We start from the raw sequence: 20,910 nt of genomic DNA, 5'->3' as shown, positions 1-20,910 counted from the left end.
AAGTCTAACTGGACGCTGGAAAGCTGGAAGTCTGCCTTTCACTAATCCTGGGAAAAGGACTCCCACTGGACCCTGGAATGACGAGACCAAACACCAAAGCTTCGTAAAAAAAAAAAAAAAAAAAAAACCCTCTGGAACGAAAGGTAAAGTGAGTAGGAGGAAGAGGAGGCTGGAAAGGACCCTATCCAGCAAGAAGGGTCCTGGAACGAGAGAGAGAGAGTTCTGTCGTGGGTAGGAGGAGGAGGAGGAGGAGGGTGTGGAAGGGTGGAGGAACCTCCTGGAAACCTGGAAGAGCAGCGGGGAGGGATGGCAGGAGAGTGTCAGAGGGACAAAGACCGTCTCCCAATTTCCAGCGCGTTCTGGAATCAACTGGGTACGACTCCTGGAAGCCAAAGGGGCGTAGAAAACGGACGCAAAAACATGCATAGAAAACGGAGACGAGGCGGAGGGAGAGCGATTCAGTTGTACCTTGTAATGGATGAGGAGAGATACATTTTATAAAATAGTTCTTAATAATGGATTTTTCTGTACTCTCATTTCACGTATAATATACATTGCATAAAATGCATCTCGGATATTTTATACGATGCATAATGTATTTGATATATCTTACCATATATCCTTCATATATTTCCGGGTACAAAAAAACTTTTAAAAAAATTCCTCTTAAGTTTTGTTACCAACTGAATTTATAAAACATACCAGTATTATGTGTAATGTAAAAAATAATTGCTCTTTTTTTATAAAATATGAATGGGAGATTTTTTGAGTGCCAAAGATTCGAAGCAAATGTATTTTTGCTTACTCGGGGAGGAAGCTTACAGACTACTTTGCTGTTGTTGTTTTTGTTGTTTTGGAAGATCCTTAAAACAAAGGTCTGGAAAAGATCTTTTGCGTTGAGTTACAGAGAAGGGAATTTCAGGATGGGATATTTACGATTTATTTATGAGATTGGAAATGTGAAAATTATATGATGTGAATGCTGAACAGTACAGAACAGTTATTTTTTATTAATATGTAGCGTATTTATTTTAAGTTTCGTTGGTGAAACAAGGCGCTATTCTACCGTAGATTTTAGAACGTTTTAATTGACGTTAAAAGTTTCGAATATGATGTTTACGAATTATGCGCGAGGGGAAAATCTTGCACGCGTCCAGAGTAAGCTGTAGGTCGGATCACGCCTTGTTAGTCTCGTCGTGAACCAAAGTTCGAATATACGATTCTGTTAATGTACAATAACGTCAAATGGACAACCAAAAATCTTGTACTCAAACTGCTTTTCCTAGAAACGACCCAATGAGAATTCATTCGTATATTATTATCGAATCTGGTCCTCTCTATCAGGGGGTGAGCCGAGCGTATATTTATGCCATTAGGCGTATATTTCTGCCATTATATACGCTCCCCTATTATTCGGGAGCCATTGAATATATATTTATGTATACTACTATTCTCATCGCGACGCAAGGTGCACCGATCGATCAAAAAATGCAGTCATGTACCCTGATATGAGGAGCTGGCTTCTGTCATGGGTCTGGCGTTACAGGTTCTGTGTGTGAGAGAGAGAGAGAGAGAGAGAGAGAGAGAGAGAGAGAGAGAGAGAGAGAGAGCCATACTATTTCATAGAGGGAGAAAGAGAGGGCTGTAGTACTTTATGTGGAGAGAGAGAGAGAGAGAGAGAGAGTTATATTACTTTGTGTGGAGAGAAAGAGAGAGAGTTATATTACTTTGTGTGGAGGGAGAGAGAGAGAGAGAATAGAGAGAGAGAGACAGAGAGCCATACTATTTCATAGAGGGAGAAAGAGAGAGGGTTGTAGTACTTTATATGGAGAGAGAGAGAGAGAGAGAGAGAGAGAGAGAGAGAGAGAGAGAGAGAGAGAAGAGGTATATTACTTTGTGTAGCGAGAAGAGAGAGAGAGAGAGAGAACAATATTATTTCACAGAGGTAGAAAGGGAAAATGCTGTACTTTATGTGGAGAGAGAGAGAGAGAGAGAGAGAGAGAGAGAGAGAGAGAGAGAGAGAGAGAGAGAGAGAGAGAGAGTTGTCCCAAACACACGAGAGATTTATTTGGGTAATCCCCATAAGTAATCCACTATATTTTTAAGGGCATTAATCCAAGTGTCTGGGGTACAAGCTGGCCTGATCGAAGACGTCGCCCTCTCTCTTTCTCTCTCTCGTTCCCGATTGAGTGCCATAATGTTTAGAATCTTCTGTTCGTTTTGGAAGGTCTAATACTGATAATGATAATGATGAGAGGATGTCTCTCTCTCTCTCTCTCTCTCTCCCCTTTAGATACATCCACTTGAATAATTTTCACCCCTCCATACATTCTCTCTCTCTCTCTCTCTCTTCATTTGAATGAATGCTGATAGATAGATAACTGAATAGATTACTAAGAGAGAATGAATACTGATAGATAACTGAATAGATTACCAAGAGAGAGAGAGAGAGAGAGAGAGAGAGAGAGAGAGAGAGAGAGAAGGAAGGGTGGAAACAGACACACAGCTATAATCTCTTAAAGGTGGGGTTGCGTTCACGGAGGCCAAAAAGCGCTCGCTGGGACGCGTTCATTTGGTCAGAGGCGAACCTGTGGGTGGGAAATCCATAACAAAAACAATAGCTGACAACTCTGGACTCTAGAGTTGCCAAGTGTTGCTGGCTGTTTTAATTAACGCCTGTTACATAATCATTGATTATTATTATTAGATATTTTTTACTAACTTATTGATATTTTATATTATTTTAAGTATTGATTTTTATCAGGATTTCAATCTTGTTGTTTCGTACCTAAGGATTGGTCCTCTCTCTCTCCCTCTCTTTCTCCACACAAAGTAATATAAACCCCCCTCTCTCTCTCATTTGATATATTTGTAATAGTATCTCGTATTTTATAATTTTCTATCATTGTATTTTGTTTTGAGTATTTTCTAATGTGTTTTATGCTCAGTTTGTGTCAACATCTATATTTTGTTAATTGGATTTTTATTAGGTACTTATAATTATTTTAATATGTATATTTCATATTTTCATTGCATTTTATATATTATCTTACTCTATTCGTAATTTTTATATTTCGTGTTTTTATTGTATCTTATTCTTGAATATTTTTCATATATAAAATCAAGCAAATATATATTATAATAAAATAATTATATTTTAAATTTTATATATCTTTTTAGTTCAGTCTCTTCAACTCTCTAGAGTTTTCACATCAAGAAAATAAAGTCTATTGAAATACCTACCTTATCCAGAGAATATCTGACCCTTGACCCTCAGATAAAGGTCAGGGTCAAACCCGACCTTGAAAATGAGTGGGTTCAATAAAACACAGTTGGGAGATTATGGTAAAAATCACATGATTATTATTGATTGGATTATACAAACTACAAAAGATTGGTTCCTGGTCTTAAGCCTACGAGAGATTGTTTTTGTTTTTTATTCACTTGTTTTGTTGATTTCCAACACAATTTATTTGTTTGCTTTTTTAATTTTTTTGGGGTTGATTTATTTTTCACACTCAATTTCACTTTTTTTCAATTTTTTTATGTCTGTTTTTTTTTTTTTGTAACTGACCGTCGCTGATATGCTTCAAAGTGGTCGTTCGGTCGGTTGTGGAGATCATTGGTAAAACTTGTGGAGACTGGAGGAAGCAAAGAAACTCATGTGGAGACTGGAGGAAGCTAAGGAACTAATTTGTTAAGAATTGTTAAAAAAAAAAAATAAGGAACGAAGCGTTGTGCGTGCAGTGCGGCCTCGGGGAAACGGGGGCGGTGTCCGAAGGAAGGAGGAAAGCAACCTTATTTTCTCGGCCTCCCGAAAAGAGCACGAACTAACGAGAGTGTGGTCTGAAGTAATATGCGTAAAAGACTAAAGTTTTTTTAATATAAATCTAATGTCTTTTTATTCTTCTCCGATCTCCACATCCCAAAGACTTCTTTCTCGTCCTACCTAAGTTGCCAGCACCGTTGGCCTTCAATTGGCATAAGGTGAAGTAACGGGGAACGGGTGGAATTTAAAATAATAATAATTGGAAACAAAAGAGTCTTTTTCTTATTTATTTATTCAATAAAAACAAAAAATATTGATGTGGAAAAATAATATACAGAACTTATCACTAAAACAAAACAAAAACTTAGGGATTGTTTGACAAATCGACTCCAAATTTGATCCCAGAATTCCTTCTCGATCGTTCAATTTTATACAAAATATATAAAGCATTTATGAAATATATAGAATGCGTGACAGTTCCAGATGCCATTTGTCTATTTTGTACTGATTTTTACAATTATTTTATGTCACAGAGAGACAGAGATAGAGAGAGAGTAAGGAACATGAATAAATAAATGAATAAATTAATGAAGAATTGACTAAATGGCAACCCCTCTGCCAAAATGTAAACAAAAGGTCAAGTGGTTTTGTTTACATTCGTGACGTCATTACCTTCTATCAAACAGTGTCTGTCTATGTTAACTGGTTCTTTAAGGCAAATCAGATCAACAGAAATATAAATATAACACAGGAAAAACAGTTAGAACAAACTTAGTAATCACTTCAATGAGACGAACAAAGCTGTACAAACTTAAAGAATATAAAATAATCCTAATTATCAATTATATCAATTATAGCACCGATTTCATGTTGTATCTTTAATCCGCGGAGAGACAAAAAAATATAAACCGAATCTTATCGAACGTCTCGTCGTATATTCGTTATATAAAACCTTTTTAATTCTAGCACTGTATTTCGTCCGGTATATAAAATCCTACTTAGAATAGCTATCACAAAGCGATTTTCTACGTAAGTATATTTTTTTAAGTATATTTTATTATAATTATTATTGGTAAGTAATATGTCAAGTACTACTAAGGTATTGGACGTGGCTCGATGGAGTGAGTACCTGCCCTCGAGCTGTGAGCCTGTACGTGAGTGCTTCGTGGATACTTTGTGGGTATTTCTGTGGATATTTGTGGGTATTTCTGTGGCTATTTAGTGGGTATTCCATGTTTATTTGTTTGTGTTTTGTGGGTATTTTGTAGGTAATTGTGTTGGTATTTGTATGAGTTTTATATGGGTATTTCTTCAACCTTTGTAAGAAATTGGCAATTTTGTTAGCAATCATATGGGTATTCAGGAGTGTAATTGTGTGGGGTGGGGTGTTGGTATTTGGCAATATGTTTGTGGGTATTTTTTGTAAGTATTTATGGGTATTTGTGTGGCTACATCTCGAGAGAGGGCTCACAGGTCACCGCGCCGTGCCCAAGAACAGCCAAGTTACACAGAGACCTTACAGCCTATCAACACCTAACTTCTACAACCAATGAGAAACGACTGATGTCTCCGTACCCTAATGCCCTTTGACCTTTGCCCGTTGACTTTTGCCCTTGACTTATTTGTTGGTGAGAGTTCAAGGGCATTTCGGTTTGACCTCAGCACACGTCACCATCCACCGGCGCAAGTTTTCGATGGCTGGCGTTTTCACATTTTCGCTTTCTCCGATGACCGCTGGGAAGTTTCTGACCTTTGCTTTAACTTTGACCTTCCCAAGCAAGAGATAGAGACCCCAACCTTTATTGAACCCTTCTTGGGCGACAGGGTGGCAGAAAAATGACAATCTCCAATGGCGAATAACCACGAGAATCAGCGGAAAACCTTTGGAAAGCTCCCCTCCCCCATCTCCAACCCCCGTGGAAAAACGCGTCTATGACTTTCAATAGTATCTGCAAACGAATGTCTTTGACTTTCAAGAGTATCCACTTGTTTATTGCAAAGGAAATAATAACAACATGAGAGAGATTCTATTAGAATACAATCGGACATAATCTAGTATACCTGAGATATTGAAGAGAACTCCCGCGCAGGCACCAACTTTGACTCTGGCTCACGGACTGACTGACTGACTCACTGACTGACTGACTCGTGGTATGGGGGCTCGATGGGGGTGGGTGGAGGGTGGCGGGACTCTCTATCACCTCGTCTCTTGGTGGATGGTGTCGTTCGTGCCGGTCTTCTCAGCGGGGAATCAATTCCACACTGTACCGAGCTGACCGAATCTCCGCGTGTGTTGCCCGTGAATCAAATCTGTGCTGTTCCTGTCACCGATCTCCGTGTCTCCCTTCCTAGTAGTGACACCGACGTACCATTCGGGCACCGAGATGGCCGTATAAAAAGGTCAACACCGCTCCTCGTCAAAAAAAAAAAAAAAAAAACGCAAGGGTACGGAGCACACGACAAGCTTGTTGATTACATCAATTCCCAAAACATGCCCAGACCACATCGACTAACATAGTGGGAGGGTTTCTTGTAATGCCTATATGATATATTTATATATATATTTATGTACAGATCACAATGAAGTGCAAAAAACCAATATTTATGGATTAATATAAAAGTAATAAAAAGATGCCCCATATATATAAATACGCCTTAACCCTACGGTACACAGACGAGGTTTGGTTATATGTATATATATAATATATGTACTATATGTCGTATATATATTTATGTATGGATAATTGATGCGGAGATCTCGTAGATACGTGAGCGGGGGTCGTTATTGCGACGCACCAGTCTGTCGGGCCGACAAACCGGCCGTTTCCGCTTGGCCCTAAAGTTCACTGAGGATGGATTACACATGGGTGGCGAAACGTTTGCCAAGGTGACATTATCGAGCAGAAGTCTTTGCCAGAATCTGCACAGAGGACAAGCAAGTGTGTCATCTCAACCACAAAGGTGGTGATGAAATCTGCCAAAATCTTGACAGATTCCCAAATATTTTTTTTTTAGCAAACTTTGCATAAATATTGATAAAACTGACACATCTTGACAAACTGCAGACATTTTGCTAAAATGTTTTCACAATTTATTACAATCTTGACAAAATCTGGCAAAACTTGCCAAATTCCCACATATTTTTGTAAAATTTGCATCAATATTGATCAAATCTGCTAAATTTTGACAAACTCTGCTGAAATCTTGGTAAAATATGCACAACTCTTGTTAAAATTTGTAAAAATATTGGCAGTCTGCAAAAATCTTGACTAAATCCGTCAAAATCTTGCTAAAATATGCAGAAGTCCAACAAGCTTGACAAAATCCACAAAAATCTTGCCAAATTCTGCAGAAATTTTGATAAAACTTTCAGAGACCTTGACAAAGTCCCCCACTTTACCACAGAGATAAAAAAACTCCGCAGATTCCTGACAAAATCTGCAGAGAAACCTCGATTAAAATCTTTCGAGAACTTGACACAATCCTCCACTTAACCACAGAGTTGATAAAATCTGCTAAAAATCTTGCCAACACAACAAGTTTGAGGTTCAGCGTGGCAGTAAGTTCAAAAAACCTCTGGCAAGTTCGAGGGTCAAAACCTCTTGACCTCCGGAGAGGTCAAAATCTAATAATAATAATAATAATAAATGGCAGTATGGTCTAAACCTGACCTTGGTTAGAGCACGTGGGTCAGAGGTCCCCTGGGACCTGCGACCCGGCTTGGCAGTAAGGTTAAAACCAACCATCCTTTACCTCGACGGGAACCAAACAGAACGACTTCGATCAGCTGACAACAGAGTCCGACAAACTCAGAAGGAAAGTGGCTTTCAAGAGACGGGGTGGGAAGTTGTTTCGTTTTTGGACGGTAACTATAGAAAAAAAATTTTCTCCAGAAGGTCGACAACGGAAACCAAAGAAGACAAAATTGGCTCTGGATGTCGGACTGTTGGACTGTAGTATCCCTCCGAGACCTTGAGACATTCGCTTTTCGACTTCTCCCTTGAATGACGTCTCTTCCTTAACTGGGTGTGCGCGTTTTGGCCCACCGAGATAAACGGGCTGTGCCCTCCAAAAAACTCCATCGTTGCAGCCAGGTCGAGGTCAAACACTCGACTCTGGCAGCGTTGTGGCAAAGTCAGGGTGAAAAGAAACCTCGTCTCTGGCAAGAGCTTTGAGGCAAAGTCAAGGTCAAACCCTTCGACTGGAAAGTGGGAAACAGGAAGTTGATTAGCTCTGAAAGACACTATATCTGGAGGAGGAGGAGGAGGAGGAGGAGGAGGAAGAAGAAGAGGGTCCAGTCACGCTGGTTAATCTGGTTATACGCCTGCGCTAACCGAGGTGTTGTTTTCACTATTGTCGTGGTTGCGGTGACCGGGCAGCCCCTCTTGTTGACTAGCCATTACAAATGATTATACGAACACATGATTATATATAAACACATGATTATACAAACACGTAAAAATATCCACCAAAACTGTTCTATTATTACACTTTGTGCGTGTGGATTCTTCTTCGCGATCTGTTTTGAACGGGTTTATTGTTAAGGTTTGTTTCTGGTTTACGTCTGGTTTTAACAGTAGTGTTTATTGGGTTATTTTGTTTATTTTTGGTCTGCTGACTTAGGTTCTACCTGAGAGGTTGTGAGAAAAAAACGTGATGAGTTCGGCCAACAAACAAACAAACAAACAAACGCATGCTGCGACCTGGTTACAAACGTGTCCAGTCCTGTGCGAACAAACAGAACGAACGGTTGCATATGCATATTCCACGGGTCCGCACATCTCCTCTCTGTCTCCAGGACAATCCAGAGACGGAAAGGGGCCTGGGCGGAGATCCAACAAAGCCACCTCTTTCCTGTTTAATCTCCTGGTTTTCTTTTCGCTTACTTACACCACCAACTAACTCTCTCACATTTGGAATTTGATATCATAATGATAATTATTAATAATAATTATAGACGGATCTCGTCGGCAGGTTTCGTCGTTCCCTTCTGAATCCTTCCTGGTTCCGGATCCGCTGTCCATCCGTCTGGCATCTGTGGACGAATCCTGGTTACGAGATCCTTGAAAATGTATTGCTCCGGGCGAATCACTCGAAGGGGGAATCGCGACGACCTGGTTACGAGCAGATGAGGCTGTTTAGCGAAGGGTCCAGCCAGTCTGAGACGGCAAGTCCGACGTCGCAGAGGGAGAACTCGAAGTGGGAGCCGGAACCCGAGGTTGCGGTCGAGGAGCAGGATTCCAGGTCGAGCTCTGGGGGACTCAGGTCGAGGTCGTCCACTGGGAATTCTGGAGACATCTGAAAGTGACACAAATGAGTCAGTTTAGTAGCCGGTGAATAACCAGGGGGAAATTATTGTTTAAATTTAATCAATTTCAGGAGCCAATAACCGGTGAATCAACCAGTCTCCCTCACCTGCAAGATGTCCGCCAAGTATGACAGATTATCCTGGCTCTCCTGATGACTGGACGAGGAGGAAGCCGGAGCCAGCACCGTCCGGCGCCTGACCGGCTCAGGGGAGGGAGTCGGAGTGTCGAGGACTGAGCAGCACCCCATGAGGCCCACGGAAGGCTCCGGCCCGGAGCCGATTCCGGAATCCGAGTCCTCGGAATCGGAGGATGAGTCCAGATAGTAGAGTCCGGTGTCTGCTGCTGCGGGTGAGTTGCAGACGGGGCTCGGAGGGGTGGGCGGGGTCAGGGCGTGTCGGATGAAGGACCTGGAGAGCCCCTTGGCCTCTTTGACAGCAACCCTAGCTCTGCCTCCTGAGGAGGAGGAGGAGAATGCAGGAGTGGCCCTCTTCCTCTGGCCTCCTCCTCTCCTCCACGACTTGCTGCTTTTCCGCCCCTCCGCCCCTTGGAGGACTTCTTCCCCTTCTGAGTGTTACCCTTACCCCCGGCAGCATTCTGTCTCCGCCTCCTGTGGTGGGACGCCTGGCCGGTCTTTGGGGCAGACGTGACCGTGATGCGCAGCCTTGTGGAGGACAGCATCTTCACGGCTGGTCTCCGCTTGCGGCGGGAAGTGGTCAGGTCTCCGTTGCTGCCTCCAGGGGAGGGAGAGCGGTCTCCTCCGCGTCCCGAAGAGATGCAGAGCGTAGAAAGGCGGGCTTTCTTCCGCGGCCGGTACTGGAAACAGGGGAGATTGTTGTAAGTGAATGGCCTTGTTTAAAATTACATTAAGTCTGGTTAATCTGAAGCCAGAACTCTACAAAATCCTGCTTAATAATTAAACATAAATCTACAAGAACCTGTTTAACTTGAAACCAGTCCTCAACAGAAGCCACTCCAACCCGTAACCAGAGAGAACAACCCATAAACCAGCGAGGTAACCTATCCACACAAAAACCAATCCCCCCAGGATCTCACCTTATAATCGGGATACTCCTGCATGTGGAGAAGCCTGAGTCTCTCCGCCTCGTCCACGTAGGGCTGCCTCTCGGCAGAGGAGAGGGACTTCCACCGCTTGCCCAGTCGCTTGGAGATCTCCGCGTTGTGCATCTCCGGGTGCCTCTGGACGATCTTCCTCCGCTCGAGCTGGGACCAAACCATGAAGGCGTTCATGGGGCGCTTGATGTGGTTGGCCGGGTGCTTCTTGGTCTGGTGGGCAGAGATCGCGAGGTGGCGGGCACATGGGGAGAGAATGAGAGAATTGGGTTAGTTGATGGCTTTTTTGGAAGGTGAGGTTGATGTGGGATGTATTTAGGAGAGTAGCAATTAATAGCAATAGTAATAAGAATAATAATAATAATAATAATAATAATAATGAATTGTAAGACCAGAGGACTGTTTACAAACAAGGTTTAGTTGTGGACATAACATTGACAGAAGTCAGAGATCTCTCTCATTTCCCTGAGATTACGAGAGAGATGCATAAATAGCTATGTTAAGAAACAGACAGACAGGCAGACGGAGACAGAGAACGTTCAATAAACAAGCACACGGGTAGCACAAAACGGCTGCCAGAACGTCGATATTGCCTTTGTTGCTGGGTTGGGGAAAGTTCCCCTACTCTCTCTCTTCTCTTTTTATCCCTCTCTCTCACTGCTATTTATTTAGCGTCAGCCATACCATTTTGTAACCAACTGAACGGACTCCTTATTTTCAAGGTAAATACCTCCCCTAGTTGGGATCCAGGGGCTTTGGAGGGGGGGGGGGGTTGGGCAGGGGACCAGCAAGCTTTGGGGTAGGGTCCCAGTTAGGGGGCCGCTAAATCTCCCCCAAAAAATCAATTTTAAACCTTAATTTTTGCATTATAATTTCAGCAGTGCACCATCCGCCTTTCCGGATATAGAAATAGCCTTTAATTTGGTTTCATGTTGCCAAACGATTCTTAATATAATGTTTAATGGGATGTAAATATGATTTTGATGAATTAAAGGTATTTTGATTTATAAGAAATCATTGTGTCAATATATATTATATATTTTTATTTATAAGAAATCATATGTGTAAAATATATATTATATATATATATATATATATATATGAATGATTTATCCTGGCTAATTGGCCTAATTACAATTATGATAATTGGATGGGTATGATTATTCTGAGAGAGAGAGAGAGAGAGTAAGAGAGAGAGAGATCAGATTCGTGTCCATCCCAAGCCCAATTTGAACCTTTATGGCCAAACGATTCCCTGAGATATAATTCTCAAAATTATATAATCAAAGGGGGGTAATTTTAAACGAGAGAGAGAGAGAGAGAGAGAGAGAGAGAGAGAGAGAGAGAGAGATATGCCACTGACCTCTTGACCTGTCAATAGGTGATTGTTACCTATTGACAGGTGCTCACAATATACTACTTGGTAATTGGGAGCACACCTGCGCTCTCTCTCTGACTCTCTAAATTAATGCCTTCGGCAGGTGAACACGTGTGAACAGATGAACACCTGTTCATTCTCAGACTCGTAGCCCAAGTTCTGAACAGAGAGAGAGAGAGAGAGAGAGAGAGAGAGAGAGAGAGAGAGAGAGAGAGAGAGAGAAAGGCTTAAGATCCAACCTTCTTCGTCCCGTAAATAGGTAACACATTGGCTCACCTCGAGGGCGATATTCCCATAGACTTATATATAAACAAAAAATAACCGTGACTTAGACCCTTATGGAATGGAAGGTGGCTGGGAGGCGGTATTGCCAACGAGTGGGGACGGTATATTTACGCAGTTACGTTTTAGCTTCCCCGTTTCTCTTTTGTTTATCGTTATTTATCTAAATTATGTATTTATTTATTCATCTCTCTGTTTAATGGATTATATAATTGTTTGACTAATTAATTAATTATTCGGGAATTGAATTTAGCCGTTTGATGTCGTCCTACAAGATATGATTTTATAACTATTAGTCTAAATTAGATACAAATTTTTGCAAATATACACCTTAAATATACGCAAAGTTGAGCAAATATACACCTGGAATATACGCAAATTTAAGCAAATCTACACCCAGAATATACACAAATATGAGCAAACATACACTTAAAATATATTTATACATATATTCACCTAGAATATACACAAAGTTGTGCAAATATACACCTAGAATATACACAAAGTAGCACAAATGCACACCTAAAATATACACAAATTTGTCATCTGAAATATAAACTCACTTTTTTTATATGCAAATTGAATTCTAGAACAAAATCAACATTGATTTTCAATATTCACTCACGTTGGAATTAACACAAATATTCACCAACGTTAAATTTTTTTGCAAAAATATACCTTTACTGAAATTCATGATTAATATACACCTTTGTTTAAGATTTTAAAAAATTAATTTTATGGGATAAATTATTAATATTCACCTTGTTTATGACTTAAAAGTATAAATTTTATGGAATAAACAAATAATTTACACATCTGTTTATGAAACCAGTGATAAATATACACTTTTTTTTTTACAGAAAGAAGATTAATAAATTTAGAATATTTTTTTTACTAAAACATATATGAAATATATAACATTCAAAGTTGTTTATAGAAATTTATGATAAATATACATTTGCATACGAAACGGGTTACAGGAAATATATGTCAAATCTATACATACAAAAATATAGGAGAAATATTCTTGGTTTTCCTAAATACGCAATTTAAAAAAAAATTAATATAGTACATTTGATTAGGAAACGAATTTCGAAAATATACATAAATATACACAATTATTTACACATATATATTTAAATATGGACAAATATGCGTAAATATACACCGAATAAATACAAATTACACAGATATACATAATTATACTCAGATTTTTCAGAATACAAATTCACTCTATACACAATTTCTGTTAACAATAACACAATTTCCCAATATATAAATATACATAAATATACACAGTAAATACACAGATATTCATCCTAAAGACGTAGTTTCTTTTAGTATAATAACAAATACTCTACTAATATACTAATATACACAAATATATGCATGAATAGACTTAAAATAAACGATTTTTTCAGAATAAATATTCACGACAAATGCGCACTTTAATTTAACACAATACTAACATCACTAATATACAAATATAGATTAATATACACACATCCACATAAATATACACAGGGATTTACTCAAAATAATACATAGTTTTTAAGGAATAAATATTGAATCTAAATGCATAATTTCTTGTAGCATAATAAAAAATACTCTACTAATATACAAATATATATTAATATACACAAATCCACATAAATATACAGAGGGAATTTAGGTAACATAATACACAGTTCTTGAAGAATATAATATATTAAATCTAAGCACGTAGTTTCTCGTCTTATAATAACAAATGTTTACTGATATACAAATATACGTAAATATACACATGGAAATTTACTCTAAATTGTACAGTTTTAAAGAATAAATTTTCATCTAGACGCGCAGTTTCTCGTCTTAAAATAACAAAATCTTAAATATACATATATATCCACAAGGAAATTTACACACATTTATAAAGTTTTAAAGAATAAATATTAAATCTAAATATTCATTCTAGGCGCGTAGTTTCTTGTCTATTAATAATAACAAATCCTTACTAACATTCACAAATGGCCGTAAATATACTGAAAATAGACATAAATAGACACGAGTATACACAGGGAACACAAAGAAACAGCGGAAATGCTTCTGTTAGGGAAGACGTTAAGTTGAGTGACCTGCTTACAATTCAAGGACGTAGTCTCTCTCTCTCTCTCTCTGTCTCTGTCTCTCTCTCAACTCAGCTGATCAGATGTACCCTTGGCGTGACGGACGGACGCGCACTTACATATATATATATACACACACACATGCACACACAAACACCCACCTATTCCTGAACCTTTCCATCTCTCTCTCTCTCTTTTCGCTCCCTTTGTTGGAGCGAGCGTTGACTCGGGGTACGAATCATTGCGACAGAGAGAGAGAGAGAGAGAGAGAGAGAGAGAGAGAGAGAGAGAGAGAGAGAGAGAGAGAGAGAGACTGCTGGGTTAATGTACCAAGGTTCTTGGAAGTCTATCAAGGTTACACCTGAGGTAGGTGTGATGATAATAATAATATTATTTCTTTTTCTAAACTGTATTGAAGAGAGAGAGAGAGAGAGAGAGAGAGAGAGAGAGAGAGAGAGAGGATTTAGGATTCCTGGAAAACATCCCCCATTCCAGTTCCAGCTTCCAGTTAGAGGGAGAAGAGAGAGAGAAAGAGAGATATTACTCATTCCAGATCTTCGCTGGAACTGCTGCTGCTGGAAGAGTGACTGATTTGGTTTCCGCGAATAATCTCTCTCTCTCTCTCTCAATACAGAGCGAGAGGTCCCGAGCTCGATCCCACGAGCGGGCCTGGAAGAGTTACATTGTGTAGAAGCTGGATTCCGGAATGGGTACCTATGTGTTGATCTCTGGAAGGCAGAGAGAGAGAGAGAGAGAGAGAGAGAGAGAGAGAGAGAGAGAGAGAGAGAGAGGTTGGGACAGAGACAGAGAGATAGAGAGAGAGAGAAGAGAGAGAGGAGAGAAGAAGAGAGAGGTTGACAGAGGACAGAGAGAAATAGGTAGAGAAGAGAAGAGAAGAGAGAGAAAGAGAAGAGAGAGAGAGAGAGAGGAGAGAGAGAGAGAGAGACCCTTTCTATGGGGAGACCTTATTCCCCAGGACTCAGTCAGTGCGTGCGTGTTATTGATTATTGTGTGCGTGCGCGCGTGGCGTTTGCGTGCGTATGTGAGCGCGAAGAGGAGAAGGTGGAGGGGTGGGTCACCCCCCCGGGGAGCGTGAAGGGCGCGGGTCCTGCAGCCTCATCTCCCATAAAAGGCCTAGAAGAGACCTAAGAAATCTCGAAGATATGACGTCTGCTTGTGGCAATATTTACTCGTTGGCAACTCCCGTCCGGGAGAGATAGTTGCCAGTTGCTCACTTTAGCGTTTGATTTTTTTGTTTTTGTTTGTTGGTGATATGGTTTTGTGTTTGTTATCATCGTCCAATGTGATTTAATATTTACTGTTATTATTATTATGAGAGAGAATGATTCAAGGTCAACTATAATATCTCAGTTTCCTTAACAATTAAGAAATTCAGGGTAAGAAGGGACATATATATAGGAACATAAAATTAAATAAATCAATCAGTTGTGAAGCAAACTTCCACAGTCGGTCCACGAACATTCATGAAAAGGGTACACAGAAGATTATTATGGAATCCCCTGAAAATTCTGTCATTCCTGAAAAGGTACACAGAAGATTATTATGGAATCCACCTGAAAATTCTGTCAAGTTTTCCTGAGTTTACGATCAACGGCTCCGCAAAGTTATTCCGGATTCCGTCCGTGACTTTCTCCGATATCCTGTTTTGAAATGCTGGGATGAGAAATTAATAAAACAGGTCAAAGATGTCCACAATAAAAATAAATAAATAAAATAGTAAAATGAAGTCAAAATAGGTAAAAAAAAACTAGAAAAATACTAAAAAAAATTGGAAAAACTAAACAAATTGTAAACAAATTTATATAATTATAAAAAATTTACTAAAAAGTCTTGTAAAAGATGAAAGATGTCCTAAAATAATTTAAAAAATGTAAAAAAAATAAAAAAAAGTAAATTTAGGTCGAAAGAGGTTAAAAAAATATGCAAAATAAATAAACAAAAACCCACAAAAACTAAAAAAACAAACAAACAAACAAGTTTGAAAATTAAAAAAATATATATTTTAAAAAAAAGTCTTGCGAAACAAACCGAAAAGTGTCGTAGACCAACCTGGGTAGCGTCGGAGTACGGAGTGGACGAGTTGACATCGACCCTCTGTGACCCAAAGGTGAGGTCAACGGATGGATGGGTGAGCGTGCCCTGCTGCTGGTACTGCTGTTTGTGCTGTGCCATTGTCTCATTCCAAAATGGCGGTTTAGAAAAAGATTTTAATGTTTATTTGAAAATTTTTTTATTACTATTTTCTGGAGTTTTTCCTGGAATTTTTTTAATTTTCTGGATTTTTTTTTAATTTTCTGGAAATTTTTAATTATCAGGAATTCTTTTTTTATTTTCTAAAGTTTTTAATTATTATTTTTTAGTTTTTAAAATATTTTATGACTGTTTTGGACTTTTCTATATAATTTTTGTAGTTTCTTGATATTTTATTTTTGGAGTGTTTAAAGTTCCTGGATATTTTAAATAATTTCAGGATATATATTTTATAGTTTCAGGATATTTTTTATATTATCTAGTCTTTTTTATATATTTTCTGGAGTCTTTTATATTTTCTGCATATTTTTTGTAATGATCATAACTTTCACTCTATATTCACCAACAATGATCAGAACATTCATTCACTTGTGTCTCTTTTAGGACATGTTATTATTATTAGTAGTGTTATTCAATGTCTTCTTCATGTCCTAATTCCGAAATTTTTTTTAATGGAAATTTTCAATATAATATTTTGTAGTTTTTCAAAATTTATTCCAGTCACTTGCAAACTTTTCCTCCTGTAAGTAAAGTTGAGAGAAATGAGTATTTGGATGTTTCAAATGGACATTTAAATGCTCTTGGATGTTTAAAATTGCCAATTAAAAGTCTAAAATGCCCATTTAAATGCTCTTGGATGTTTAAAATTGCCAATTAAAAGTCTAAAATGCCCATTTAAATGCTCTTGGATGTTTAAAATTGCCAATTAAAAGTCTAAAATGGCCATTTAAATGCTCTTGGATGTTTAAAATGGCCATTTAAATGACCTTGGATGTTGAAAATGGCCAATTTAATGTCTAGATTGGACATTTGAACGTTGAAATTGGCATTTAAATGCTCACAACGACCATTTGAATATCGAAAATGGATATTTGAATGCTGAAAAATACCATTTAAATGATAAAATGGCCATTTAATGCAGAAATGGCCATTTAAATGTCGAAAAAGATCACTCAAGTGACCTTAGATGCTGAAATGGACATTGAAATGCATCCAAGGGTATTTATATGTCGAAAGTGGTCATTTAAATATTCTTGGATATTTAAATTGGACATTAAATGCTGAAAAAGCTTTCCAATGTCTACATTAGACATTGAAATGGCCATATAAGCATTTCAATGCTTTAAATAGACATTTAAATGTCTAAAATAGACATTTGAATGTCTAAAATAGTCATTTGAATGTCTAAAATAGACATTTAAATGTCTATATAGACATTCAAACGCCCATGTAACAATTAAATAAATTGATTTACAGAATATCAGAGATAACAGAATTCCTAGAAAGTACCCATTTATAGAAGTGATATAAATTAAAACATGGTTCCTGTAGAAGCCCATAGATCTATCTATAAAATGGGTATAGAACTCAGACTATATCTATAGAATTCCTGTGATATAGAAGCGTTGGTATAGCAGAATATTAAAACCTACGTGTATCATGGAATAGCAGAATGATTACTCTATAGAAGCTATGTTACTCTATAGATTTTCCCAAAGTATTTATAAAAATCAGACTATTCCATAGGATTCCTGAGATATAGAATTTAAAACCTACTTATATCATAGAGTAGCAGAATAATCAATGAATTTATAGAAGTTATATTCCTCTATAGAAAACCCGATTTATATAGAACGGAGACTATCCCATAGAATTCCCGCGAGACGGTTTACAGAAACCCACGCCAAAACATTAATAGGACCCCCCATGTATGACCGCGTCACGGGAATCACTGAATTTATAGGAGGCGAAAATCTCTTCTATAGAATTCCCCCCTTAAAAGGAAACAGAGGAAAAATGCTTATAGAATCTATAGAATAGACAATTTGGTCTAGATATAGGTAATGGTAGAACTACGCACTTCCAGTCTCTCTCGCTCTCTCTCTCTCTTTCTACCAGTCAGCTCTCTCTCTCTCTCTCTCTTTCTCGTATCCACTCATTGACTCTGTTTCTGACTCTTCCTCCTCCTATATATATTAATATAATAATATACGTTTTAAATCTATATTTCTATAAGATTTATATAGTTTTTCGTCAATATTATTCGGACAGTTTCCAATAATTCGTCACGAAACTTAATTTAATTCCACTAAACGAACATCACACGAGCACTATAAACACTTTGGGGGGAAATATCCTATAAACACTCGGGGAAAACGTTCTATAAAAACTCTAGGGGGGGCAAAATAGTCTATAAAAAATTATGAACTTTCTGAATGGGAAGCCAAGGGTCGGAGCGGCGTTAAAAAGGCGTCTTTGTTGGTCGCCCTCCAGCGCGATACTGAAGCACAGCTTCTCTCTCCCGGGTAGAGAGAGAGAGAGAGAGAGAGGAGAGAGAGAGAGAGAGAGTGTTTGGGTCCGTCAGCTGATCGGGGCTGTTGTGACGTCACACCCACAGCCCAAGCGTCGTCTCACTCGTCTGACACATACCTGTGTCTATATGCCCCCGCCGTCGCCGCTGCCGTTCGCGCCCGATTTTCGGGCACTTCCCGGGGCACAGAAGGCGGCGTGGTACGTCGCAACGGTAGCTGACAGACCAGGGAAGGATTTGGGGTACGGGTATGGCGGGTAGGATGGGCGGAATTGGGCGCGAAAGCAGGGGGGGCCGAAGGTGAGGTCCCACACGTTTTGGCGGGAAAAAGGGAGGCGGACGGGAAAAGCGCGCGCACGTGGCTGCCACAAAACAAAACATCGATTCCTAGTTTGTTGCCATGCGGGGCTGGCTCTCTCTCTCTCTCTCTCTCTCTCTCTCTCTCTCTCTCTCTCTCTGTGTCTGTGTCTGTGTGCTGTGCGTTGGTGCTCCGTGGATCTCTCTCTCTCTCTCTCTCTCTCTCTCTCTCTCTCTCTCTATACGTATCTTTCTCCCTCCCGTAACCGTAACATTCAAATAGATATGTATTTCAAATCGTCTATTTAGATGCTCTCTCTCTCTCTCTCTCTCTCTCTCTCTCTCTCTCTCTCTCTCTCTCTCTCTCTCCTTAAGCATAACAGTGGAATGGATATGTATTTCAGACCATTCAAGTTTTTTTTTATAATAATACGTTCTCAACCCCTCTCTCTCTCTCTCTCTCTCCGTTCCCCTTTTCTCTCTCCCTCTCTCTCTCTCCGTTTCCCCTTTTCTCTCTCCTCTCTCTCTATCTCTCTCTCTCTCTCTCTCTCTCTCTCTCTCTCTCTCTCCTTGCCCATAACAGTGGAGATGGATATGTATTTCAGAAAAAAAAAAAAAACCGATCAGCATATTTACAAAAATACGTTCTCAACCCTCTCTCTCTGTCTCTCCCCCACACTCCTCATCTCCCTCTCGTTCCCCTTTCTCTCTCCCCTCCCTCCTCTTTAGTCTATTTCTCCCTTCCCGTCACCTACACACACTCGCATCCCCATAGTCTCATTAAATGCTCTCTCTCTCTCTCTCTCTCTCTCTCTCCTCTCTCATCACACACTACGTGCCCAAAAACCAGTGGACCATGGAGATGTATTTAAGACCCATACTAGTTCTTAGCCATAACGCTCTCAACCAACTCATCCTCCGTTCCCCTTTCTCTACTAACTCCCTCCTTCTTCTCTCTCTCCGTTCCCCTTTTCTCTCTCTCTCTCTATGCGTATCTTTCTCCCTCCCGTAACATTCAAATAGATATGTATTTCAAAATCGTCTATTTAGATGCGCTCTCTCTCTCTCTCTCTCTCTCTCCTTAACCATAACAGTGGAATGGATATGTATTTCAGACCATATCAGTTTTTATAATAATACGTTCTCAACCCTCTCTCTCTCTCTCTCTCTCTCTCTCTCTCTCCCCTATAGCAGTTAAAGGGACTTTTAACTATGAGAGTCCCCCCACCCTCTCTCGTATACGTGCACCAATAATATCCGCCGTTTCAGCGAGACCTGCGGTCCACACCGGGCGTCCTGTCGCTTGAACCATTGGACCACGCCATGGTCCGAAGTCCCCCAGTGGGCCAGCCGTAGTTGCCCAGGGGGACCATAAACACCACGTTTTGTTCCGTAACTGAAGCTGCGGATGGATGAGAGCGTTTTTGATGTAATCTACTCTCTCTCTCTTAAATCTCTCTCTCTCTCTCTCTCTCCTCCCTTTTTAAGTCATTCACTCTTATTCGCATTTTTTCCTCTCAAATCTCTCTCTCTCTCTCTTTCTAAGTTCTACTACATCCTTAGTCACCATTTTTGTATCTCTCTCTCGCTCTCTCTCTCTCTCTCTGCAACCTCAGACCACGATAATATAAGAGATGGTCGAGAAAGCCATGACATAATAACGATAATACGCAGAATAACGCAGACAGGAGAGAGAGAGAGAGAGAGAGAGAGAGAGAGACTGGGTAGTCTGGTAACCTTTTCTCCCTTAGCAACTAAGAGCAAGTCGGAAGTGACTCTGTTGCTCTTAATATTTCATTGACAGAGTCGCAGTGAGAGACAGACAGAGACTCCCACACTCTTTTCTTGATTTTTAAATTATTATAATAATTATAAAGTTATTATCATCATTATTATTACTATTATTATTATTATTATTGCGTCGCCAATCCCCGTCGACGCAAATACCGAAAACGCAACGCAGCGAGAGAGAGAGAGAGAGAGAGAGAGGCCTACTTGGTGGGATCGATAGAAACCTCTCCCTTAAGCCTATTTGAGAGAGAGAGAGAGAGAGAGGGAGCGTCAGAGAGACAGAGGGATGGCGAGAGAAAGAGCGAGAGAGAGAGAGAGAGAGAGGA

At 39.5% G+C, this 20,910-nt stretch overlaps 1 protein-coding gene across 1 annotated transcript; it reads right to left on the bottom strand.

Moving 5' to 3' along the window:
• Positions 1-3,238: 3,238 nt before the first annotated feature.
• On the bottom strand, positions 3,239-18,459 carry LOC135204876 (transcription factor SOX-4-like). Its single transcript, XM_064235106.1, is given in 6 exon segments — positions 3,239-9,067; positions 9,185-9,460; positions 9,463-9,891; positions 10,132-10,362; positions 15,985-16,706; positions 18,395-18,459. Coding segments are annotated over 5 exon segments (1,239 nt in total). The 5' UTR covers positions 16,108-16,706; positions 18,395-18,459; the 3' UTR covers positions 3,239-8,887.
• Positions 18,460-20,910: the final 2,451 nt, after the last annotated feature.

The sequence above is a fragment of the Macrobrachium nipponense genome, chromosome 47 (assembly GCF_015104395.2).
Source record: "Macrobrachium nipponense isolate FS-2020 chromosome 47, ASM1510439v2, whole genome shotgun sequence".
NCBI classification, from domain to species: Eukaryota; Metazoa; Arthropoda; class Malacostraca; order Decapoda; family Palaemonidae; genus Macrobrachium; species Macrobrachium nipponense.
The sequence above is the reverse complement of the archived record's forward strand: the minus strand, read 5'-3'. Positions and strand labels throughout refer to the sequence as shown.